Source organism: Cherax quadricarinatus, chromosome 66, assembly GCF_038502225.1.
Source record: "Cherax quadricarinatus isolate ZL_2023a chromosome 66, ASM3850222v1, whole genome shotgun sequence".
Taxonomy (NCBI): domain Eukaryota; kingdom Metazoa; phylum Arthropoda; class Malacostraca; order Decapoda; family Parastacidae; genus Cherax; species Cherax quadricarinatus.
Window position 1 is genome coordinate 14,275,799 of NC_091357.1, and position 21,325 is coordinate 14,297,123.

The window sequence follows — 21,325 nt, forward strand, 5'->3', positions numbered from 1 at the left end:
ATATACGTATATTGACAGGGGATTCAGAGAAGAGGAGCTAAATTACAGACCAATAACTAATATACACGCTGTCAAAAGTTCTCGAGAAGATAGTAAGGAAAAGAATATTGTAACACACACACACACACACACACACACACACACACACAATGACTCGACCCCTGCAACCACAACTAGGTGAGTGCAACTAGGTGAGTACACTCACTACTAGGTGAGCTAGATACCTCGAAGGCGGTGGGTCCAAATAACATCTCTCCGTGGGTCCTGAGAGAGGGAGTAGATGCACTGTGTGACACCTACAATAATCTTCAGTAAATCTGTTGAAACGGGGCAACTGCTTGAGGTGTGTAAGACAGAAAACGTAGTCCCGATTTTTAAGAAAGGAAACAGACAGGCAGCACTAAACTACAGACCTGTGTCGCTGACATGTATAGTATGTAAAGTTATGGAAAAGATTATCAGAAGAATGGTGGAGCACCTAGAAAAGAATAGGCTCATACATGACAACCAGCATGGTTTCGGGGAAGGGAAATCCTGCATCACAAACCTGCTGGAGTTCTGCGACAAGGTAACAAAAGTAAGACAGGAGATAGAGAGGGATGGGTAGACCGCATCTTCTTGGAGTGTAAGAAGGCTTTCGATACAGTACCACACAAGAGACTGGTTGAAAAGCTAGAGGAGCAGGCAGGAATAGCAGGGAGAGGGATCAAGGAATACCTGACAGGAAGGAAACAATGTGTGTTGGTACTTGATGAGGTGTCAGAGTAGGTGCATGTGTCGAGTGGAGTTCCATAAGGGTCAGCCCTAGGTCCGGTGCTGTTTCTAATATATGTGAATGACATGACAGAAGGGATAGAGTCAGAGGTGTCCCTGTTTGCAGACGATATGAAGCTAATGAGAATATTACAAGTGGACGAGGATCAGGCAAGCCTACAAAGAGATCTGGACAAGCTGCAAGCCTGGTCCAACAAAGTCATGAAGTTTAGGGAAGTACAAAGAAGACCACAGACGAAGTACAGCCTAGGTCAAAGACTGGAAAACTTACTCAAGGAAAAGGATCTTGGGGTGAGCATCATACCGAGCACATCGAGGCGCACATGAACCAAATAACTGCTACAGCGTATGGGCGCCTGGCATACCTAAGAATAGCATTTTGACATCTAAGTAAGAAGTCAGTCAAGACACTGTACACCGTGCACGTTAGGCTCATATTGGAGTATGTAGCACCAGTATGGAACCCACACCTGGTCAAACACATTAAGAAATTAGAGAAAGTGCAAAGGTTTGCAACAAGACTAGTCCTGGAGCTAAGGAGTCACAGGGATGTTAGAAGTATTTCTTCAGTCATAGAGTTGTCAGGAAGTGTAACAATCTGGAGTGATATAGTGGAGGCAGGAACCATACATATAGTTTTAAGACGAGGTTTGAGAAAGCTCATGGAGCAGGGAAGATTGTGGACCTAGTATCGACCAGCGAAGAGGCGGGGCCAGGAGCTATGAATCGACCCCATTCAGTCAGAACTAGGTGAGCGCGCACACTCAAGTTTCTCACACTCCTACAGCTACAAATAAGTTACCGGGAGATCAGTAATGGTACAAAAGGAGTCATGCACTGGCTCATATAAAGATGTGTTGAGCCAGTTAACACATTTGACCTACCTACCTTCAAGGTTAATGTTGATCACCATTGGTTCACTTTTTGTTAGAACTTTCCTCGTTGGCATGATGTGTGACGTCAGTGGTCTACCTTCTCGCGTGGAAGCTGGTAATGTTAGCGTGGCGAGTCGCTTTTTAACGCGCTGGATACCCTCCGTGTATATCTACTCTTTATGGTAGTTTCTTTACGGAAAGAAAAGTTAGCAACATGTTTTGTTACATATCGGGTTTTACACTTGCGACTCGTAATGGTCCAAGCCAGACCGAAACGTCGTAAGCTCTCTGCTCCTGGGGTGTGGGGGTTATTTATATATTGTTCCAGTCAGGGCCAGATTAAGAAGTCTCCGGGCCCTAGGCTATTCAGATTGGCGGGGCCCCTTTGAGTTACGGGTAAGCGAAGCGACCCCTTCCAGCTTGGTTTCGGTGTGAGCCTGTTTAAGGTCTAATTAAATACATTCTGGCTATTTAGATTAAATTTAATAGGGAAAGTACATCAAGACAACCAAAACCATTTACCAACAGCCATTATAACTATCTTGTTAAATCATGCATTTTAAAGAGAATAAACTCAAGACAGCATAGTATTACTAGATTAGGCTATTAAAGTAGTGGCATCATGTACCTATTATATTCAGCATAACCACTACAGCACTATTATTCCCTTTATAAATCACTGACCATTATTGTTATTGCATCATGCATAAGACTATCAAATCATATAAACTCAAGAAAGTAAAGAATTGTTTATATTCACAGGCACTTCTTAAATAAACTTTTTACTGGCCCATGCGTCTTTACTGGTCAAGTAACCCTATCAGGTACCTCCCTTAACATTTAGAGGCGAAAACAAACATTTATCCATACACATCAGTGTCTATCAACAACACTTCAGTTAATTTGTCACAGTACAAGTCTAGATAACGTGTAATTACTACAGAAAATTGGAGAGGAATCTCCCATACTCACCCATTAGCGGGAAAACACAGCTGTTCTGATGTAAACAAAGGCGTGTTGAGTGTTGCCATCTATGGTTAGGTTTATTTATTTTTTTTATTTTATTCCATTATTTATTTTTGTTTTGATTAATTTTTAAAAATCAAATTTACTCTCCAAACACTTGAACTTTTTAGGTAGGGACCCCTTTGCACTTGCACCATGTGCGCAGTCTTGGATGAGCCCCTGAACCCCTTGGACCGCGGGGCCCTAGGCAAATGCCTAGTTTGCCTATGCGGTAATCCGGCCCTGGTTCCAGTCACGGTATTGTGATTTTTTGTTCTTCACCTGAGGTAATGTTTCATCTGAAAGATTTCGGTAGATGAGGATATCGTCAAGTATTCCACTGTGTTTTTACTAGCTATGGCTGTTTCAGATGTTTCATTGCATTGTATGACCCTAGTGGGTTTAGCGCTTAGTTATGATTATAATTCGGATGTTTCATTCCAGCAGAGCTATAGTCATTATAACGTGTGTCGAGGATAGTGTGTAAAGGTTTGGGTGGAGGGTCGTGGGTAGCTCACAGCCACCCTTCGCCAAGGGCTGTAAATGGTACTCCATTTGGCATGAATGCTCACCGTGATGTACCGTAAACGGTACATCACTTGTACAAACTCCGACACTCCTTCGGGAGCCACTGCCGGGTCACCACATGGAGAAGACCCGGGCCAGGACCCGTCCTGGCAAACCTACATCAACATGAACACAGCCACTCGCCCATTTACCAGCTTGAGGTCATCTTCTCAACCTCATTCACTCACACTCCACAACCCTCTAATCTGCTGATCTCGTTTACTGTGTAATGACCAGGTTTACACACTTTTCCTCCATGTCATCATTCATTTGTTTGGCAGAAACAGAAAGTGGATTTGCAGAAGTTTATTATCTCAGGGATGAAATGTTTTCATTCTCCTCAGTTTTTTTTTTTTGTAGTTTTGGTGATCAGAAAATATTGATGCATCTTGGAGGAGGAAGATTATTATTGTATTCTTGAGGAAGCGCCAGACCCGTAAGGGTATAGAGCAATGGTAGAGTTGGAGGTACGATATAAATGGTGTAGAAAACCCACAACAAGTTGAAGAGGTAGACACTTGTGCAGCAATGGGGAATCTTTATTGAGGAAGCGTTTGGCCAACAAGAGGCTTCATCAGCCCGTTTCAGAGATGAATGGTGGAAAATGAGGAGTTGGAGTTAATCAGTCCCTCATTCTTGAGTCGATGTGTTCAATCCATCAAGATTGGTGAACTGAACACATCGCAAAAGTGAACGGTAATCAGGCTTGATACGAGGAAGGGGAAAACTGAAATTCCCTTCATCACAAGCCTTCCTTGATGAACTTTTTGATATATTCCCATTTTTTTATTTGTGGTGGGGGGGGGGGCAAAGGGCAAATATTTTAATAAATGTCGATAATTTGCCAACTTATATATATATATATATATATATATATATATATATATATATATATATATATGTCGTGCCGAATATGTAAAACTGGTCAATTAGCAAGAACTCATTTAAAATTAAGCCCTTTCTAAAAAAATTTCTTATACGTTTAAAGATATATTTTTTTTCATTAATGTTAATGTAGAAATTTTTAATTTTGCACCAAAAGAATCTTAGAAAACTTACCTAACCTTATTATAACAAGAATAATTTATTTTAGCCTAACCCAACTATATATATTTTAGATTTGTTTACAATAATTTAATACTAAACAAACACAGTGAAATATATTTTTATCGTTAAGTTCAGAATGATTTTGGCGAAATTATTGCATACACAAATTTTCACTTGTCCTATATGGCAAGATGAGCGTTGCTATTTAAGCCAAGATCGCAAGTTCTGCCTATTCGCCACGACTTATATATATATATATATATATATATATATATATATATAATGTCGTGCCGAATAGGCAGAACTTGCGATCTTGGCTTAAATAGCAACGTTCATCTTGCCATATAGGACAAGAGAAAATTTGTGTATGCAATAATTTCGCCAAAATCATTCTGAACCTAACGAAAAAAATATATTTCACTGTGTTTGTTTAGTATTAAATTATTGTAAACAAATCTAAAATATATTAGGTTAGGCTAAAATAAATTGTTCTTGTTATAATAAGGTTAGGTAAGTTTTCTAAGATTCTTTTGGTGCAAAATTAAAAATTTTTACATTATCATTAATGAAAAAAAATATATCTTTAAACGTATAAGAGAAAATTTTAGAAAGGACTTAATTTTAAATGAGTTCTTGCTAATTGACCAGTTTTACATATTCGGCACGACATATATATATATATATATATATATATATATATATATATATATATATATATATATATATATATATATATATATATAATATATTTGGGGATATTGTAGTATTTCTCATCACAATAAAATCGGATTAGCATTGTTTTATTGGTAGGAAGCTCTCAGAAAACTTTGGCCAAAAGCTCATCTCCATGGAGCTAAACTCTTCTCTAGGCTGAGGGACTGACCACCTCGAAGACTTTTTCTCCAAAGTTGATGGACTGATTACAGCATCTTTACTTCACTACTTCGACTCACTTTGTATTTGACTGACGAAGACTACTGTGTAGGCGAAACCTTCACCAGTAAAAATACCCAACTGTTGGACATGTCTTAATCTTCATGATAACCACTGCAGACCACGTGTTTAGCTAGGTGGTGGCACCACTGTAATCCACGTGTGTGTAACCAGGGGGAGGGTAGTCCATGTGTTTATCCAAGGGGTGGGTGATGGACCACTGTAGACTACATATGTAGCCTGGGTGATGGACCACTGTAGATTACGTGTGTAACCAGTGGGGTGAGATGGACCACCGTAGACCACGTGTGCAACTGGGGGGAAGGGTGAGAGTAACCAGTGTAGACCACGTGTGTAGTCTCTGCCTCCACTCTCTCTAATATTCACTAACAATGATAGCTATAGAAGAGTTTATATGGCCGTGAAAAGCTCCCAGAGTCATGAACGTTTACCTGGAGTCGCTTCTGGAGGTCCTGTTCCCCCCCCCTCCCAGGGCCTGGGACTTTGTAACAAATTAAACAGAATATGATGAATTAGTGCATATTGTTTGGTTAGTATTTTACTGTATTATACATTGTCTTAGTGAAACGAAAGTGGTACTGTTGCCATAGGTGGTTCACTAGCCGGCCTGGGTAGTGAATTGGTCACTACAGGTGGTTCACTAGCCGGCCTGGGTAGTGAATTGGTCACTACAGGTGGTTCACTAGCCGGCCTGGGTAGTGAATTGGTCACTACAGGTGGTTCACTAGCCGGCCTGGGTAGTGAATTGGTCACTACAGGTGGTTCACTAGCCGCCCTGGGTAGTGAATTGGTCACTACAGGTGGTTCACTAGCCGGCCTGGGTAGTGAATTGGTCACTACAGGTGGTTTACTAGCCGGCCTAGGTAGTGAATTAATCACCTGGGTCACCAAAGGTGGTCACTACCTGGCCTGGGTCACTTTGGTCACTTGGGGTCACTGCTATTTCCTGAAATGTTATATTATTGGGGAAGTGCTATACCCATATGGGTCATACATTACTTGGCCCTAAGATGTAAGGTTTTTTATATTAAAACAAGAATAATGTGAGTATATAGCGGTTTTTATGCTATCCTCGTTTAAAATAACTCATCGCTATTTTTATTAGTTTGGCTTTAGTCCAGTGAACTGTACATAGATGTATGGAAGGCTAGTGATCCATGTACTTGGGTGAGTACATGTTTTTCCGTACTCTTCTGTACAGCATTATGCTCATAGGTTTGATGCAATGCTCCTTCCTTCTTAGGTGGATATAACTTGGACCTGATTAGCTAAGGCTAGTAGATGACTTGGACTTGCCTAACATGGACCAGCAGGCCTTCTTTCTTATGTTTACGTTCGGCTCAGATCAGGTTCGATTCCCAAGTTGGTTGACGACGCATAGACACGAGGAAGTAATTGATCAAGACATTAACATGAAGAATACTTTGCTGTCCTAATTGTCAAGTCTTATTGTTTGTTAGAGGAAACACTGTAAAGTATGGATATACAAAAACGTGAAATAATTAAAAAAAAAAAACTCTAACTTCCTGATTTTTTTATATATATGAAAGCCTCTTAATTTTTGCATTAAACATCAGTACAGAACTTGGTTACAGATTTATATGATTACTAAAAATCTGTGGCCTTTTGTTAATTAAGTTGAAGTAAAAGGTGTACTCTATATTGAATTCCCTACAGTTTGATATATAATAATGTTTGTGAAAGGAAGTTCTTAAATAGGTTCATGGAGTGTGCGTGTATCTCACGTCACACCGTAGTACATCGTACTAATAACTTTGGCAGTGCATAAGACACTGTTGAATATGATAAAGGTTTATAATACCGACAAGTTGATAAGACACACGTGCAACAGGTAACCTTATTCCGGAACTTTTCGTAAGCGAGGAGGTAGCAGAAGCAGTAGAGATGTAAAGGCGTTTAAGCGAAACGTTTCGGAATAAAGTTACCTAGTTGTTGCACGTGTCTTACTTATCATAATAGTGTTATTATAAGTGCCCGAGATAAAACACTGACCTAAGATCAGAAGGATGAGCAGCGAGGGTAGCGTGTGGTAACATCCACCCTTTCTGCCCATTGTCTTGACCGCCATGCTTCAGACGCTGCTGCTGCTGATGATGGTGCTGCTGCTGATGATGCTGCTGCTGCTGCTCTTGCTGTTGCTACTTCTGCAACTGCTGAATGTTTGTCACCTGAGAGCCATATCAACATAATTTTTTAAGACACTCGCCCTCACATTGTTTCCAAAATGAGACTCCTCCTGTAATTTGTTTGGTCAGGACGTGAAGTAAATGCGATACTTTGATGATAGTGGTGTTAGGGCTGTTTCTTACTTGTAAGTCCATGCTTTTTCACACCTATGATCATTCATTCTCTACCATGTCTTGGTTCTCTTCTTCAGACACATAGCTACAAGATTGTCACTAAATTTCCCTAAATTTCAGTGATAGTTACGACATAAAAGGATTGTCCATCACACTGGTAGATAAGAAGCTGTAAGAGGTGGAGTGAGGGGTGCAGGACTGACGGCAGGTGTGGCACTACTGAGATGTGCTCCAGTTGGTTGCTGCTACCCTACCCCTTCCCCAACCTAACCAAACCCCTCCCTCCCTTCCCTCGCCTTGCCACACCCCTCCTCCTGCCTGCCTTGCCCGCTGTTGACCTAGTGAGGTGTCGCCTAGCTCATAATTGTAAGGTCCCAGGTTCGATATCCTAGTACGGAGAAACATTTGAGCGAGTTTCCTTACACTTCGGCTTTCCCTGGCTACCTAGCAGTGCAGATAAGTACCTGTGTTGTCGACTGTAATGGATCGCAACCAGGAAAAAGTGTGTTAGAAACTTAAACTCCTGCTGGAATGCCAACTCCTGTGTGTGAAATCACTCCAGTTTTGTGTAAGAAACTCCAGTACCTGCTGGAAGTATTCAAGTGTCGGTTTAAAGATATCACTTAATGACGTTATTTAACATAGAGTTATTCTAGAAAAACACCCTACCGGCCGTGGACCTAGCCACACCCTTCCACCCTGCTTACCGTTTACCTAGCCAAACCCTGCCTACCACCTTGCTCGCCGTTGACCTAGCCACACCCTTCCATCCTGCTTACCGTTGACCTAGCCACACCCTTCCATCCTGCCCGCCGTTGACCTAGCCACACCCTTTTGTTTAATATCTCTATTATACTCCCCATACCCATCCTGAGGGCAAGTTAAAAGATTAGAGAGTCATGTAATGGCTCCAAGAACTGAGCCGCAAAGTTTTGATAGCTAAACAAGAATAGTTGTAATGAACTATTTACATGTTTATATCTGGTTACAGTCGTAATGAGTTATTTATGCAAACATGAATTAGATCACAAATATATCACAACGTAGCTGATACGTGGTTTTGAATTAACTTACGTTTTAGCAAAGTATGGTTAAATTTAAACAAGTTTAATTTACAATGGGTACAGTCAGGGTATTTTTCCAGAATTGTTTGCAGTATGTCACTGTGGATAAAATTCTGACATTTCTTGGATATTTGTGAGTGAGTTGTCTCTGAATTCATTAACTGTATAGCATTCCAGTACATAATGACGCAAGATGGGACAGTTGTCCACCTGGCAAAATTTACATTTAGGTATGTCTGCATCAGCTGGTGATGCTGGCGCAACCTCTTCGAGATACTGATAACTCAGCCGGAACCTGGCGATAGTGACATCCATGAGTCTGCTGATTTTACTGGATACTTCATAGACATGTGACTCCTCCTGCATGGGAGTGATGACAAAAGGACTGAGTGGTGTCAGTCTCCCTCAGTTTCAAGTCAGTGAAGTTCCACTGAAGTTCTTTTTGTATTGTTATCATACTGGTGACTGACAGCCTAAGATTGTAACCTGCCTGCCGTTGACCTAGCCACACCCTGCCACATTACCCACCGTTGACCTAACCACACCCTGCCCACTGTAGGCCTAGCTACACCTTTCCCATTGTAGGCCTAGCTACGCCCTGCCACCCGTTTTTCTAGCCACACCCTGCCCACTGTTGACCTAGATACATCCTGCCTGCCGTTGGCCTAGACACACCCTACCAACCGTTGACCTAGTCAAACCCTGCCTCCCACAACCCTCCTGCCTCACACACACACACACACACACACACACACACACACACACACACACACACACGCACGCACGCACGCGCTCTTGCCTTGCCTACTTACACCCACGCACACTTACACTACCCCATTTACACTCCGTCACCTAGATACACCCTGTCTGCCGTTGGCCTAGACACACCCTACCAACCATTGACCTAGTCAAACCCTGCCTCCCACAACCCTCCTGCCTCTCTCTCTCTCTCTCTCTCACACACACACACACACACACACACACACGCGCGCGCGCGCGCACTCTCTGAGAAAGTCTCTCTCGACAAGTGCCTTTGACAAACAGTTACTAATTAACTGTCCCAACTACTGTCGTACCTTCTCACAATACCCCACCTACTGTCCTACCTACTCACAATACCCTACCTACTAACAATGCCCCACCTACCCACACTGCTCCACCTACCCACACTACCCCACCTACTGCACTGCCCCACTTGCTGTCCCACCTTCTCACACTGCCACTTGGACCTGCTATAACTCCTGGCTCTTGGCTTGCAGAATTGCGCCTGTTATATATTCTTGACTGCCCTTCTTGGGAAGATAGGATAATGGTGTACTTCAAGGTGTTACATCAGTCATGGCCGCCAGGTCTTCCTTTCAACCTCAGACTTGAGTTTATAGTGCTAGTTTGTCTGTAAAATTATATGATGATCGAGTAAACTTTACACAGAGTTGCTGAAGATACCTCTTGTGAAAGTTCTTATATAATGATTTTACTCTTGACTTAATAGATCATTATATTGTTACTGACCCACGACTGTTAATAGATCATTATATTGTTACTGACCCACGACTGTTAATAGATCATTATATTGTTACTGACCCACGACTGTTAATAGATCATTATATTGTTACTGACCCACGACTGTTAATAGATCATTATATTGTTACTGACCCACGACTGTTAATAGATCATTATATTGTTACTGACCCACGACTGTTAATAGATCATTATATTGTTACTGACCCACGACTGTTAATAGATCATTATATTGTTACTGACCCACGACTGTTAATAGATCATTATATTGTTACTGACCCACGACTGTTAATAGATCATTATATTGTTACTGACCCACGACTGTTAATAGATCATTATATTGTTACTGACCCACGACTGTTAATAGATCATTATATTGTTACTGACCCACGACTGTTAATAGATCATTATATTGTTACTGACCCACGACTGTTAATAGATCATTATATTGTTACTGACCCACGACTGTTAATAGATCATTATATTGTTACTGACCCACGACTGTTAATAGATCATTATATTGTTACTGACCCACGACTGTTAATAGATCATTATATTGTTACTGACCCACGACTGTTAATAGATCATTATATTGTTACTGACCCACGACTGTTAATAGATCATTATATTGTTACTGACTCATGAGTGTTAATAGATCATTATATTGTTACTGACTCATGACTGTTAATAGATCATTATATTGTTACTAACTCATTAGTGTTAATATATTGTATTGTACTCGCCTAATTATGGATGCAGAACTTGAGTCTCAGCTCCTGACCCCGCTGGCCTCTACTGGGTTCACACACATACCTGGCTGCGTGAGCCTTATCGTGCCTATTCTTAAGACTACGTATGAACCCCGCCTCTACTACATGTTGTATAGGTCATTCCACTTCCTGACCACTTTAAAGCTAAAGATTATTTCCAACATACCTATGATTCATCTGTGCTTGTAACTTCCTGCTGGGCCCTCGTGTTCCTTAGACCCGTCTCTCACACAGGCTCGCCCTATTTACCCTGTCAGTTGCTCTCAGTATGTCGCAATCATGTCACCTTTGGCTCTTCTGTCTTCTGTTGTCATTTGGTTTAGCTCCTCCAGCCTTTCCGTATAGCTCAGGCCTCTCAGCTCTGGGGCTAGTCTTTTCCAGCCTCTATACGTGTTTTACCAGTTGCAGGTTCCATACTGGCTTGTATAGGGTCGTGAATGCCTCTTTGAGGTTCCTGAAAACTGCCCGTGAGTTTGCCAGCCTCGTGTTTGCTGCAGTGGTTAGTCTGTTTTTGTGCCTCAGGCACAATGTTTGGAACTATGCTCACCTCAAGGTCCTCTTTATGGGAGGTCTGCAGCATTTCCTAACACTTCTTCCCGAGCCTTTACTCCATTTCCGGTCGTCTTTGTTGTTCCCCACATTTTCTGTGGTTAAATTCTAATTGCCACTTGTCAGACCAATCCTGTAGCTTGTCCGGATCCATTTGTAGTCTTACTCCTGCTTGTATTCTCATTAGTTTGGCATCGTCTGCTAACAGGGACACCCCTGACTCTTTCCACGGTCATGTACTGGTTCATGTACTGTTGCTTGTGGGACCCCGCTCGTCACACACTCTCATTCCGACACTTCCCTGACAGCTTCTTTCATTCCTTGATCCACTTGTGATTATTATTTTGTGAGTTAATATATGAGGGTTTTAGTGTGATTATTAACTGAACATTAATATATGATTTTATTGAGATTTGAGATAAGTCCTGAGTGTTAATACATTATGACCTATTGTGACTGTTAACTTCCGAGTGTTAATAGATTATTTTATTGTCATTACTAACTCTTGGGCGTTAATGAATTGTTTTCTCTGGCGTACTTGGGACCTCTGCACTAGACAGTGAGCCACAACGCTTGACTAGCACCTACGTATGTTAACTGGTATTTGTATAGTTAGTTGTTAGGAGACATGTTCATTTGACTCATCCTCTCAGGGTTGGAATTCTTTCCCGCAGAGCTATCTCATGTTGATGACTGAAGCTGCAGTCTTGGTAGGATCCTCCCCTGGTTGGAAGCCCGGACCTTTCCGTTGTGAATGTTATACTTTCCCGTTGAACTAAGCATCTTGTGTTGATGAATGAAGCTGCAGTCTTGGTAGGAGTGGCCTAGGGAGAGCCAGGTATATATATACGTGTATCACACCCTCACCAAACACGCTAGACGAGTTTAACTCAAGTCTTTCGTCAGAGGGGAGGTGTTAAATAACGGAGAGTTTATTTGTTGGCAACAAAACAAGAAGTATAAAACTCAAGATGTACAGGTGAGAGGTAAAAGGCAAAACAAAATATTTTCTCTGGATATCTTGTATAAATAACAGAACTTTAATATAAATAATGGTGAACCAAGGTAAATTGTATGTTTGGGAAAAATATTACTGTAGTATTGACATATTGTAATAAAGTTGGTAGAATTACCGACAATATGTAAAGTAAAAGGACACAAGTGCAACTAATGTGACATTTATTGTGGCAACGTTTCGCTCTCCAGGAGCTTTATCAAGCCATTACAAACAATACACGGACACAGAGGGTATATAAAGGCTCAGAGTGAGGTGCAAAACTAATTTCCGCAGACGCAAGTGCCTAGAATCAGCATTGATCGCTGTTTCGAATACAATTAAACAAAACAACGGCAGCTTCACCATCTCTGAAGTCTTAGCGAGAATCCTCCTGAAAACAGTAAACCCTGCCATCACATAGTCTCTCCTGTTATACTACACAAAGCACATTACAGAGAGTGAACACTGAAACAAGCTGCCTCTTTCCACTCTATATATTTGTCCAACCTATTTTTTATGTTACCCAAGTAATAGCTTTTATATCCTTTTACTCATGTACGAATTAATTGCTCTACCATATTGTATTACTTTTGTCAGTACCACTACTACTACTACTACTACCACTACTACTACTACCACTACCACTAATGAACATCTAAATGGTACATCACTAGTATTGCACCTCACTCAGAGCCTTTATATACCCTCTGTGTCCGTGTATTGTTTGTAATGGCTTGATAAAGCTCCTGGAGAGCGAAACGTTGCCACAATAAATGTCACATTAGTTGCACTTGTGTCCTTTTACTTTACAGTATTGACATGTATTACTGTAGTATGGGCAGGTATTACTGTAATATGGGCAGGTATTACTGTAGTATGGGCAGGTATTACTGTAATATGGCCATGTATTACTGTAGTATGGGCAGGTATTACTGTAATATGGGCAGGTATTACTGTAGTATGGGCAGGTATTACTGTAATATGGCCATGTATTACTGTAGTATGGGCAGGTATTACTGTAGTATGGGCAGGTATTACTGTAATATGGCCATGTATTACTGTAGTATGGGCAGGTATTACTGTAGTATGGGCAGGTATTACTGTAATATGGGCAGGTATTACTGTAGTATGGGCAGGTATTACTGTAGTATGGGCAGGTATTACTGTATGGGCAGGTATTACTGTAATATGGGCAGGTATTACTGTAATATGGGCAGGTATTACTGTAGTATGGCCATGTATTACTGTAGTATGGGCAGGTATTACTGTAGTATGGGCAGGTATTACTGTAATATGGGCAGGTATTACTGTAATATGGGCAGGTATTACTGTAGTATGGGCAGGTATTACTGTAATATGGGCAGGTATTACTGTAGTATGGGCAGGTATTACTGTAATATGGGCATGTATTACTGTAGTATGGGCAGGTATTACTGTAGTATGGGCAGATATTACTGTAGTATGGGCAGGTATTACTGTAGTATTGACATGTATTACTGTAGTATGGGCAGGTATTACTGTAGTATGGGCATGTATTACTGTAGTATGGGCAGGTATTACTGTAGTATTGACATGTATTACTATAGTATGGGCAGGCATTACTGTAGTATGGGCAGGTATTACTGTAGTATTGACATGTATTACTGTAGTATGAGCAGGTATTACTGTAGTATGGGCAGGTATTACTGTAGTATTGACATGTATTACTGTAGTATGAGCAGGTATTACTGTAGTATGGGCAGGTATTACTGTAATATGGGCAGGTATTACTGTAATATGGGCAGGTATTACTGTAGTATGGGCAGGCATTACTGTAGTATGGGCAGGTATTACTGTAGTATTGACATGTATTACTGTAGTATGAGCAGGTATTACTGTAGTATGGGTAGGTATTACTGTAGTATGGGTAGGTATTACTGTAATATGGGCAGGTATTACTGTAGTATGGGCAGATATTACTGTAATATGGGCAGGTATTACTGTAGTATGGGTAGGTATTACTGTAATATGGGCAGGTATTACTGTAGTATGGGCAGATATTACTGTAATATGGGCAGGTATTACTGTAGTATGGGCAGGTATTACTGTAGTATGGGCAGGTATTACTGTAGTATGGGCAGGTATTACTGTAGTATGGGCAGGTATTACTGTAGTATGGGCAGGTATTACTGTAGTATGGGCAGGTATTACTGTAATATGGACAGGTATTACTGTAGTATGGGCAGGTATTACTGTAATATGGGCACGTATTACTGTAGTATGGGCAGGTATTACTGTAGTATGGGCATGTATTACTGTAGTATGGGCAGGTATTACAGTAATATGGGCACGTATTACTGTAGTATGGGCAGGTATTACTGTAGTATGGGCAGATATTACTGTAGTATGGGCATGTATTACTGTAGTATGGGCAGGTATTACAGTAATATGGGCAGGTATTACTGTAGTATGGGCAGGTATTACTGTAGTATGGGCAGATATTACTGTAGTATGGGCAGGTATTACAGTAATATGGGCATGTATTACTGTAGTATGGGCAGGTATTACTGTAATATGGGCACGTATTACTGTAGTATGGGCAGGTATTACTGTAGTATGGGCATGTATTACTGTAGTATGGGCAGGTATTACAGTAATATGGGCAGGTATTACTGTAGTATGGGCAGGTATTACTGTAGTATGGGCAGGTATTATTGTAGTATGGGCAGGTATTACTGTAGTATGGGCATGTATTACTGTAGTATGGGCAGGTATTACTGTAGTATTGGCAGGTATTACTGTAGTATTGGCAGGTATTACTGTAGTATGGGCATGTATTACTGTAGTATGGGCAGGTATTACTGTAGTATGGGCAGGTATTACTGTAGTATGGGCAGGTATTACTGTAGTATGGGAATGTATTACAGTAATATGGGCAGTTGTTACAGTAATATGGGCAGGTATTACTGTAGTATGGGCATGTATTACAGTAATATGGGCATGTATTACAGTAATATGGGCAGGTATTACTGTAGTATGGGCAGGTATTACTGTAGTATGGGCAGGTATTACTGTAGTATGGGCATGTATTACTGTAGTATGGGCATGTATTACTGTAGTATGGGCATGTATTACTGTAGTATGGGCATGTATTACTGTAGTATGGGCATGTATTACTGTAGTATGGGCATGTATTACTGTAGTATGGGCAGGTATTACTGTAATATGGGCAGGTATTACTGTAATATGGGCAGGTATTACTGTAGTATGGGCAGGTATTACTGTAGTATGGGCATGTATTACTGTAGTATGGGCAGGTATTACTGTAATATGGGCAGGTATTACAGTAATATGGGCAGGTATTACTGTAGTATGGGCAGGTATTACTGTAGTATGGGCATGTATTACAGTAATATGGGCAGGTATTACAGTAATATGGGCAGGTATTACTGTAATATGGGCAGGTATTACTGTAGTATGGGCAGGTATTACTGTAGTATGGGCAGGTATTACTGTAGTATGGGCAGGTATTACTGTAGTATGGGCAGGTATTACTGTAATATGGGCAGGTATTACTGTAGTATGGGCAGGTATTACTGTAGTATGGGCAGGTATTACTGTAATATGGGCAGGTATTACAGTAATATGGGCAGGTATTACTGTAGTATGGGCAGGTATTACTGTAATATGGGCAGGTATTACTGTAGTATGGGCAGGTATTACTGTAGTATGGGCAGGTATTACTGTAATATGGGCAGGTATTACAGTAATATGGGCAGGTATTACTGTAGTATGGGCAGGTATTACTGTAGTATGGGCATGTATTACAGTAATATGGGCAGGTATTACAGTTATACGGGCAGGTATTACTGTAATATGGGCAGGTATTACTGTAGTATGGGCAGGTATTACTGTAGTATGGGCAGGTATTACTGTAGTATGGGCAGGTATTACTGTAGTATGGGCAGGTATTACTGTAGTATGGGCAGGTATTACTGTAATATGGGCAGGTATTACTGTAGTATGGGCAGGTATTACTGTAGTATGGGCAGGTATTACTGTAGTATGGGCAGGTATTACTGTAATATGGGCAGGTATTACTGTAGTATGGGCAGGTATTACTGTAGTATGGGCAGGTATTACTGTAGTATGGGCAGGTATTACTGTAATATGGGCATGTATTACTGTAGTATGGGCAGGTATTACTGTAGTATGGGCAGGTATTACTGTAGTATGGGCAGGTATTACTGTAATATGGGCAGGTATTACTGTAATATGGGCAGGTATTTTAAATGTTGCATGGACTTTATGTATCATCTGTGTTGAAATAATGTGACCTGGAAATGTACTGTATTTCAGGAAGTTTGAAGGAGAGTGGTAGCTCACTCAGCTCACATATTGAGGTCCGTGGTTCGATCCCCGGTACGGGTGGAAACATTAGGATAGTGTTTCCTTATGACACTTGCCGTCCATGTTCACCTGGCAGTAAAATAGGTACCTGGGTGTTAGTTGACTGGTGTGGGTCGCATCCTGGGGACAAAACTGACCTAATTTGCCCGAAATGCTTTGCATAATAAGCGACTTTCTATATAGTATGTCATTGATGTTAGCAGCTATGGTCTGTATAAGTTGTATCATGTATTTGTTTACCTGGAGTTCACCTGGAGAGAGTTCCGGGGGTCAACGCCCCCGCGGCCCGGTCTGTGACCAGGCCTCATGGCGGATCAGAGCCTGATCAACCAGGCTGTTACTGCTGGCTGCGTACAATGCAACGTACGAGCCACATAAATATCATAAAATGGCTCAAGAACTGCGTCAGTTTATACACGTTGCAGGAAGAGCTTTTATTGCGATTAGTGATGGCACAGTACTCGCATTTTTTCCGATACCCATATTCAATTTTAGACGGATACCATCAAAATTACCCGATACCCAGTGCTACCATCAAAATTACCCGATACCCAGTGCTACCATCAAAATTACCCGATACCCAGTGCTACCATCAAAATTATTCGATACAGTCCCTGGACCCATTATGTACCTCTGTTAACTACCGCCCACAGTATGGGTGTGGGGTAAATAACGAAGATGTTAAACTGAAACTGACCCTTTGTGGGTTTAGCGCTTACTGTTGATTATAATAATAATTAATATTAATTATAACACCTATCAAGGGAGGTTCCTTGATGCTGGTGAGATGCTCTTGATCTAGGGAATTGTATCTGTGCTCCAATTCCCTGAATGCCTTCCATACCCCCCTTCCTTCTCACAGGTGCTGTATAATCTGTACGGGTTTAGCGCTTTTACATGATAATTATAACAGTCGTGATTGGAATCGCACTCCGTTCAGCAAGTTGTTTACAGTCACAAACACAGGAGAGAACTTATGTGCGGGTTATTGTTATATTGTTCCAGTCACGGTATTACCTGGAGTTTACCTGGAGAGAGTTCCGGGGGTCAACGCCCCCTCGGCCCGGTCTGTGACCAGGCCTCCTGGTGGATCAGAGCCTGATCAACCAGGCTGTTGCTGCTGGCTGCACGCAAACCAACGTACGAGCCACAGCCCGGCTGATCCGGAACTGACTTTAGGTGCTTGTCCAGTGCCAGCTTGAAGACTGCCAGGGGTCTGTTGGTAATCCCCCTTATGTATGCTGGGAGGCAGTTGAACAGTCTCGGGCCCCTGACACTTATTGTGTGGTCTCTTAACGTGCTAGTGACACCCCTGCTTTTCATTGGGAGGATGTTGCATCGTCTGCCAAGTCTTTTGCTTTCGTAGTGAGTGATTTTCGTGTGCAAGTTCGGTACTAGTCCCTCTAGGATTTTCCAGGTGTATATAATCATGTATCTCTCCCTCCTGCGTTCCAGGGAATACAGGTTCAGGAACCTCAAGCGCTCCCAATAATTGAGGTGTTTTATCTCCGTTATGCGTGCCGTGAAGGTTCTCTGTACATTTTCTAGGTATTGTACCATTTTATTCTTTGTTTACAGTCGCTTTATCATGATCTTGTGAGTCAGTCCTCATAAATAATGTTGAAGTCGGGAGAAACTTACAAGTTATCACAAATCTTGTTTTGATATTTACTGTAAAAGTTGTGATTAAAGATGTAAGGTATATATTTTACGTTATCGTGAACGTAACATTCTGAGGGATAGAAACATAAACATATATGCAGTTTGAACGTTAAAATGGTATAAAATACCGACAGGTTGTTAGGTAAGACACATATGCAACAGTTAGGTATCTTTATTTCGAAACGTTTCGCCTACACAGTAGGCTTCTTCAGTCGAGTACAGAAAAGTTGATAGAAGCAGAAGAGACTTGAAGACGATGTAATCAGTCCATCAGTTACATCGTCTTCAAGTATCTTCTGCTTCTATCAACTTTTCTGTACTCGACTGAAGAAGCCTACTGTGTAGGCGAAACGTATCGAAATAAAGATACCTAACTGTTGCATATGTGTCTTACCTAACATATATGCAGTTTAATGTGATCCTTTATTGACAAAGGATCACATTAAACTGCATATGTGTTTGTTTCCATTGTGTCGGTATTTTATATCATTTATTTTCATTCTGAGGGATGGAGGAAAGGTGTCCCATGGCTCGGTTGAGAACGCTTTCGCCTCACACACTGAGTGTCCGTGGTGGAAATGTTCACCTAGCAGTAAGTGGGTATCTGGGTGTTAATCGACTAGTATGAGTGGCATCCTGGGGGACAAAATTGAAAGACCACAATGGAAATAAGTTAGACAGTCCTCGATGATGCACTGACTTTCTTGGGTTATCCTGGGTGGCTAACCCTCTCTGTTAAAAATCCGAACAAATCTTATGGTAGTTTACCTGGAGTCTTGACGATTGTACACGAAATAGAAACATAAGATAAGATAAGATTTTGTTCGGATTTTTAACCCCGGAGGGTTAGCCACCCAGGATAACCCAAGAAAGTCAGTGCGTCATCGAGGACTGTCTAACTTATTTCCATTGGGGTCCTTAATCTTGTCCCCCAGGATGCGACCCACACCAGTCGACTAACACCCAGGTACCTATTTGCTGCTAGGTGAACAGGACAACAGGTGTAAGGAAACGTGTCAGAATTTCCACCCGCCGGGAATCGAACCCGGGCCCTCCGTGTGTGAAGCGGGAGCTTTAGCCACCAGACCACCGTGCACTAGTGTTATAATATCAAACATTTCTCATCTAAGTCTGTAACTTGCGATATTATGTACTCATGGGAGAACCTTAAGCACCTAAGTTCCCCCGTCTTCTAATAATACAATATTTTTACCCTATAATCTACCTTGTCCATAATTATTATCGCATTTGTTTGGTCTGTTTCGTAAGGTGAAGTATAGGATCGTTCTTTAATTCATGGTATAACTTAACAAATCTTTGAGGACAACTGTGTTGTAGAAGTGTGAGCAAAGCTCTGACCTCTGCAACAATTGTATGAATTAAAGAATTAAAGCATTGTATGAATTAAGGAAAGATCCTGGACTTCACCTTACGAAACAGACAAAACGAATGCGATAATAATTATGGACACGGTAGATTATAGTGGAAAAATAAACATTAGAAGACGAGGGAACTTACGTGCCCCTTAAGCCTATTAGGAGCCATACCTGGAGTTTACCTGGAGAGAGTTCCGGGGGTCAACGCCCCCGCGGCCCGGTCTGAGACCAGGCCTCCTGGTGGATCAGAGCCTGATCAACCAGGCTGTTGCTGCTGGCTGCACGCAAACCAACATACGAGCCACAGCCCGGCTGATCCGGAACTGACTTTAGGTGCTTGTCCAGTGCCAGCTTGAAGACTGCCAGGGGTCTGTTGGTAATCCCCCTTATGTGTGCTGGGAGGCAGTTGAACAGTCTCGGGCCCCTGACACTTATTGTATGGTCTCTTAACGTGCTAGTGACACCCCTGCTTTTCATTGGGGGGATGGTGCATCGTCTGCCAAGTCTTTTGCTTTCGTAATGAGTGATTTTCGTGTGCAAGTTCGGTACTAGTCCCTCTAGGATTTTCCAGGTGTATATAATCATGTATCTCTCCCTCCTGCGTTCCAGGGAATACAGGTTTAGGAACCTCAAGCGCTCCCAATAATTGAGGTGTTTTATCTCCGTTATGCGCGCCGTGAAAGTTCTCTGTACATTTTCTAGGTCAGCAATTTCACCTGCCTTGAAAGGTGCTGTTAGTGTGCAGCAATATTCCAGCCTAGATAGAACAAGTGACCTGAAGAGTGTCATCATGGGCTTGGCCTCCCTAGTTTTGAAGGTTCTCATTATCCATCCTGTCATTTTTCTAGCAGATGCGATTGATACAATGTTATGGTCCTTGAAGGTGAGATCCTCCGACATGATCACTCCCAGGTCTTTGACGTTGGTGTTTCGCTCTATTTTGTGGCCAGAATTTGTTTTGTACTCTGATGAAGATTTAATTTCCTCATGTTTACCATATCTGAGTAATTGAAATTTCTCATCGTTGAACTTCATATTGTTTTCTGCAGCTATGGGAGAAATAGGTAATAACGTTTGTTCTATGGATGGCCAGGGTAGTTTCAGTGTTTTAGGTGAAGATCCGTTCACCAGCATAATAGTCACTCCTAGAAGTGTTTTCTTGTGATAGACTTCATTATCTTTCCTAGATTATGTATTAGAGGAGTGTGCAGCATAGCCATAGTTAAGTTGTGGCGAGACGTAAGCTTAAACCAAGGCAACATTTCGTAAGTGTTTGCAATATAGGTATTATTATGTTTGGTATCACCTCAACACGTATAAATAATAAAAGTTTCAAGGTTATAATATAAACCAATCATCGGTAGTGACTTATTTGGAGCAGTTGTGATGTCAGATTGTAAAATAAATAGAGAACGTCAACGTTACCTCGCTGTATCAGACGTCTCGTCCGTGAA

General features: G+C 41.5%; 2 protein-coding genes across 4 annotated transcripts in view; one reads left to right on the top strand and one right to left on the bottom strand.

The window, feature by feature from the left end:
- LOC128704106 (mucin-2) overlaps positions 1 to 7,745 on the bottom strand; it is a 59,853-nt gene extending 52,108 nt beyond the window's left edge. The window contains exon 1 of the mRNA XM_053799136.2: positions 7,236 to 7,745. Coding sequence (XP_053655111.1) covers positions 7,236 to 7,311 — 76 coding nt within the window. The 5' untranslated portion in view covers positions 7,312 to 7,745. The remainder of the gene's footprint in view (positions 1 to 7,235) is intronic.
- The window catches only part of LOC128704109 (RING finger protein 17), a 297,172-nt gene that overhangs the window by 127,091 nt on the left and 148,756 nt on the right, over positions 1 to 21,325 (top strand). The window lies entirely within an intron of this gene.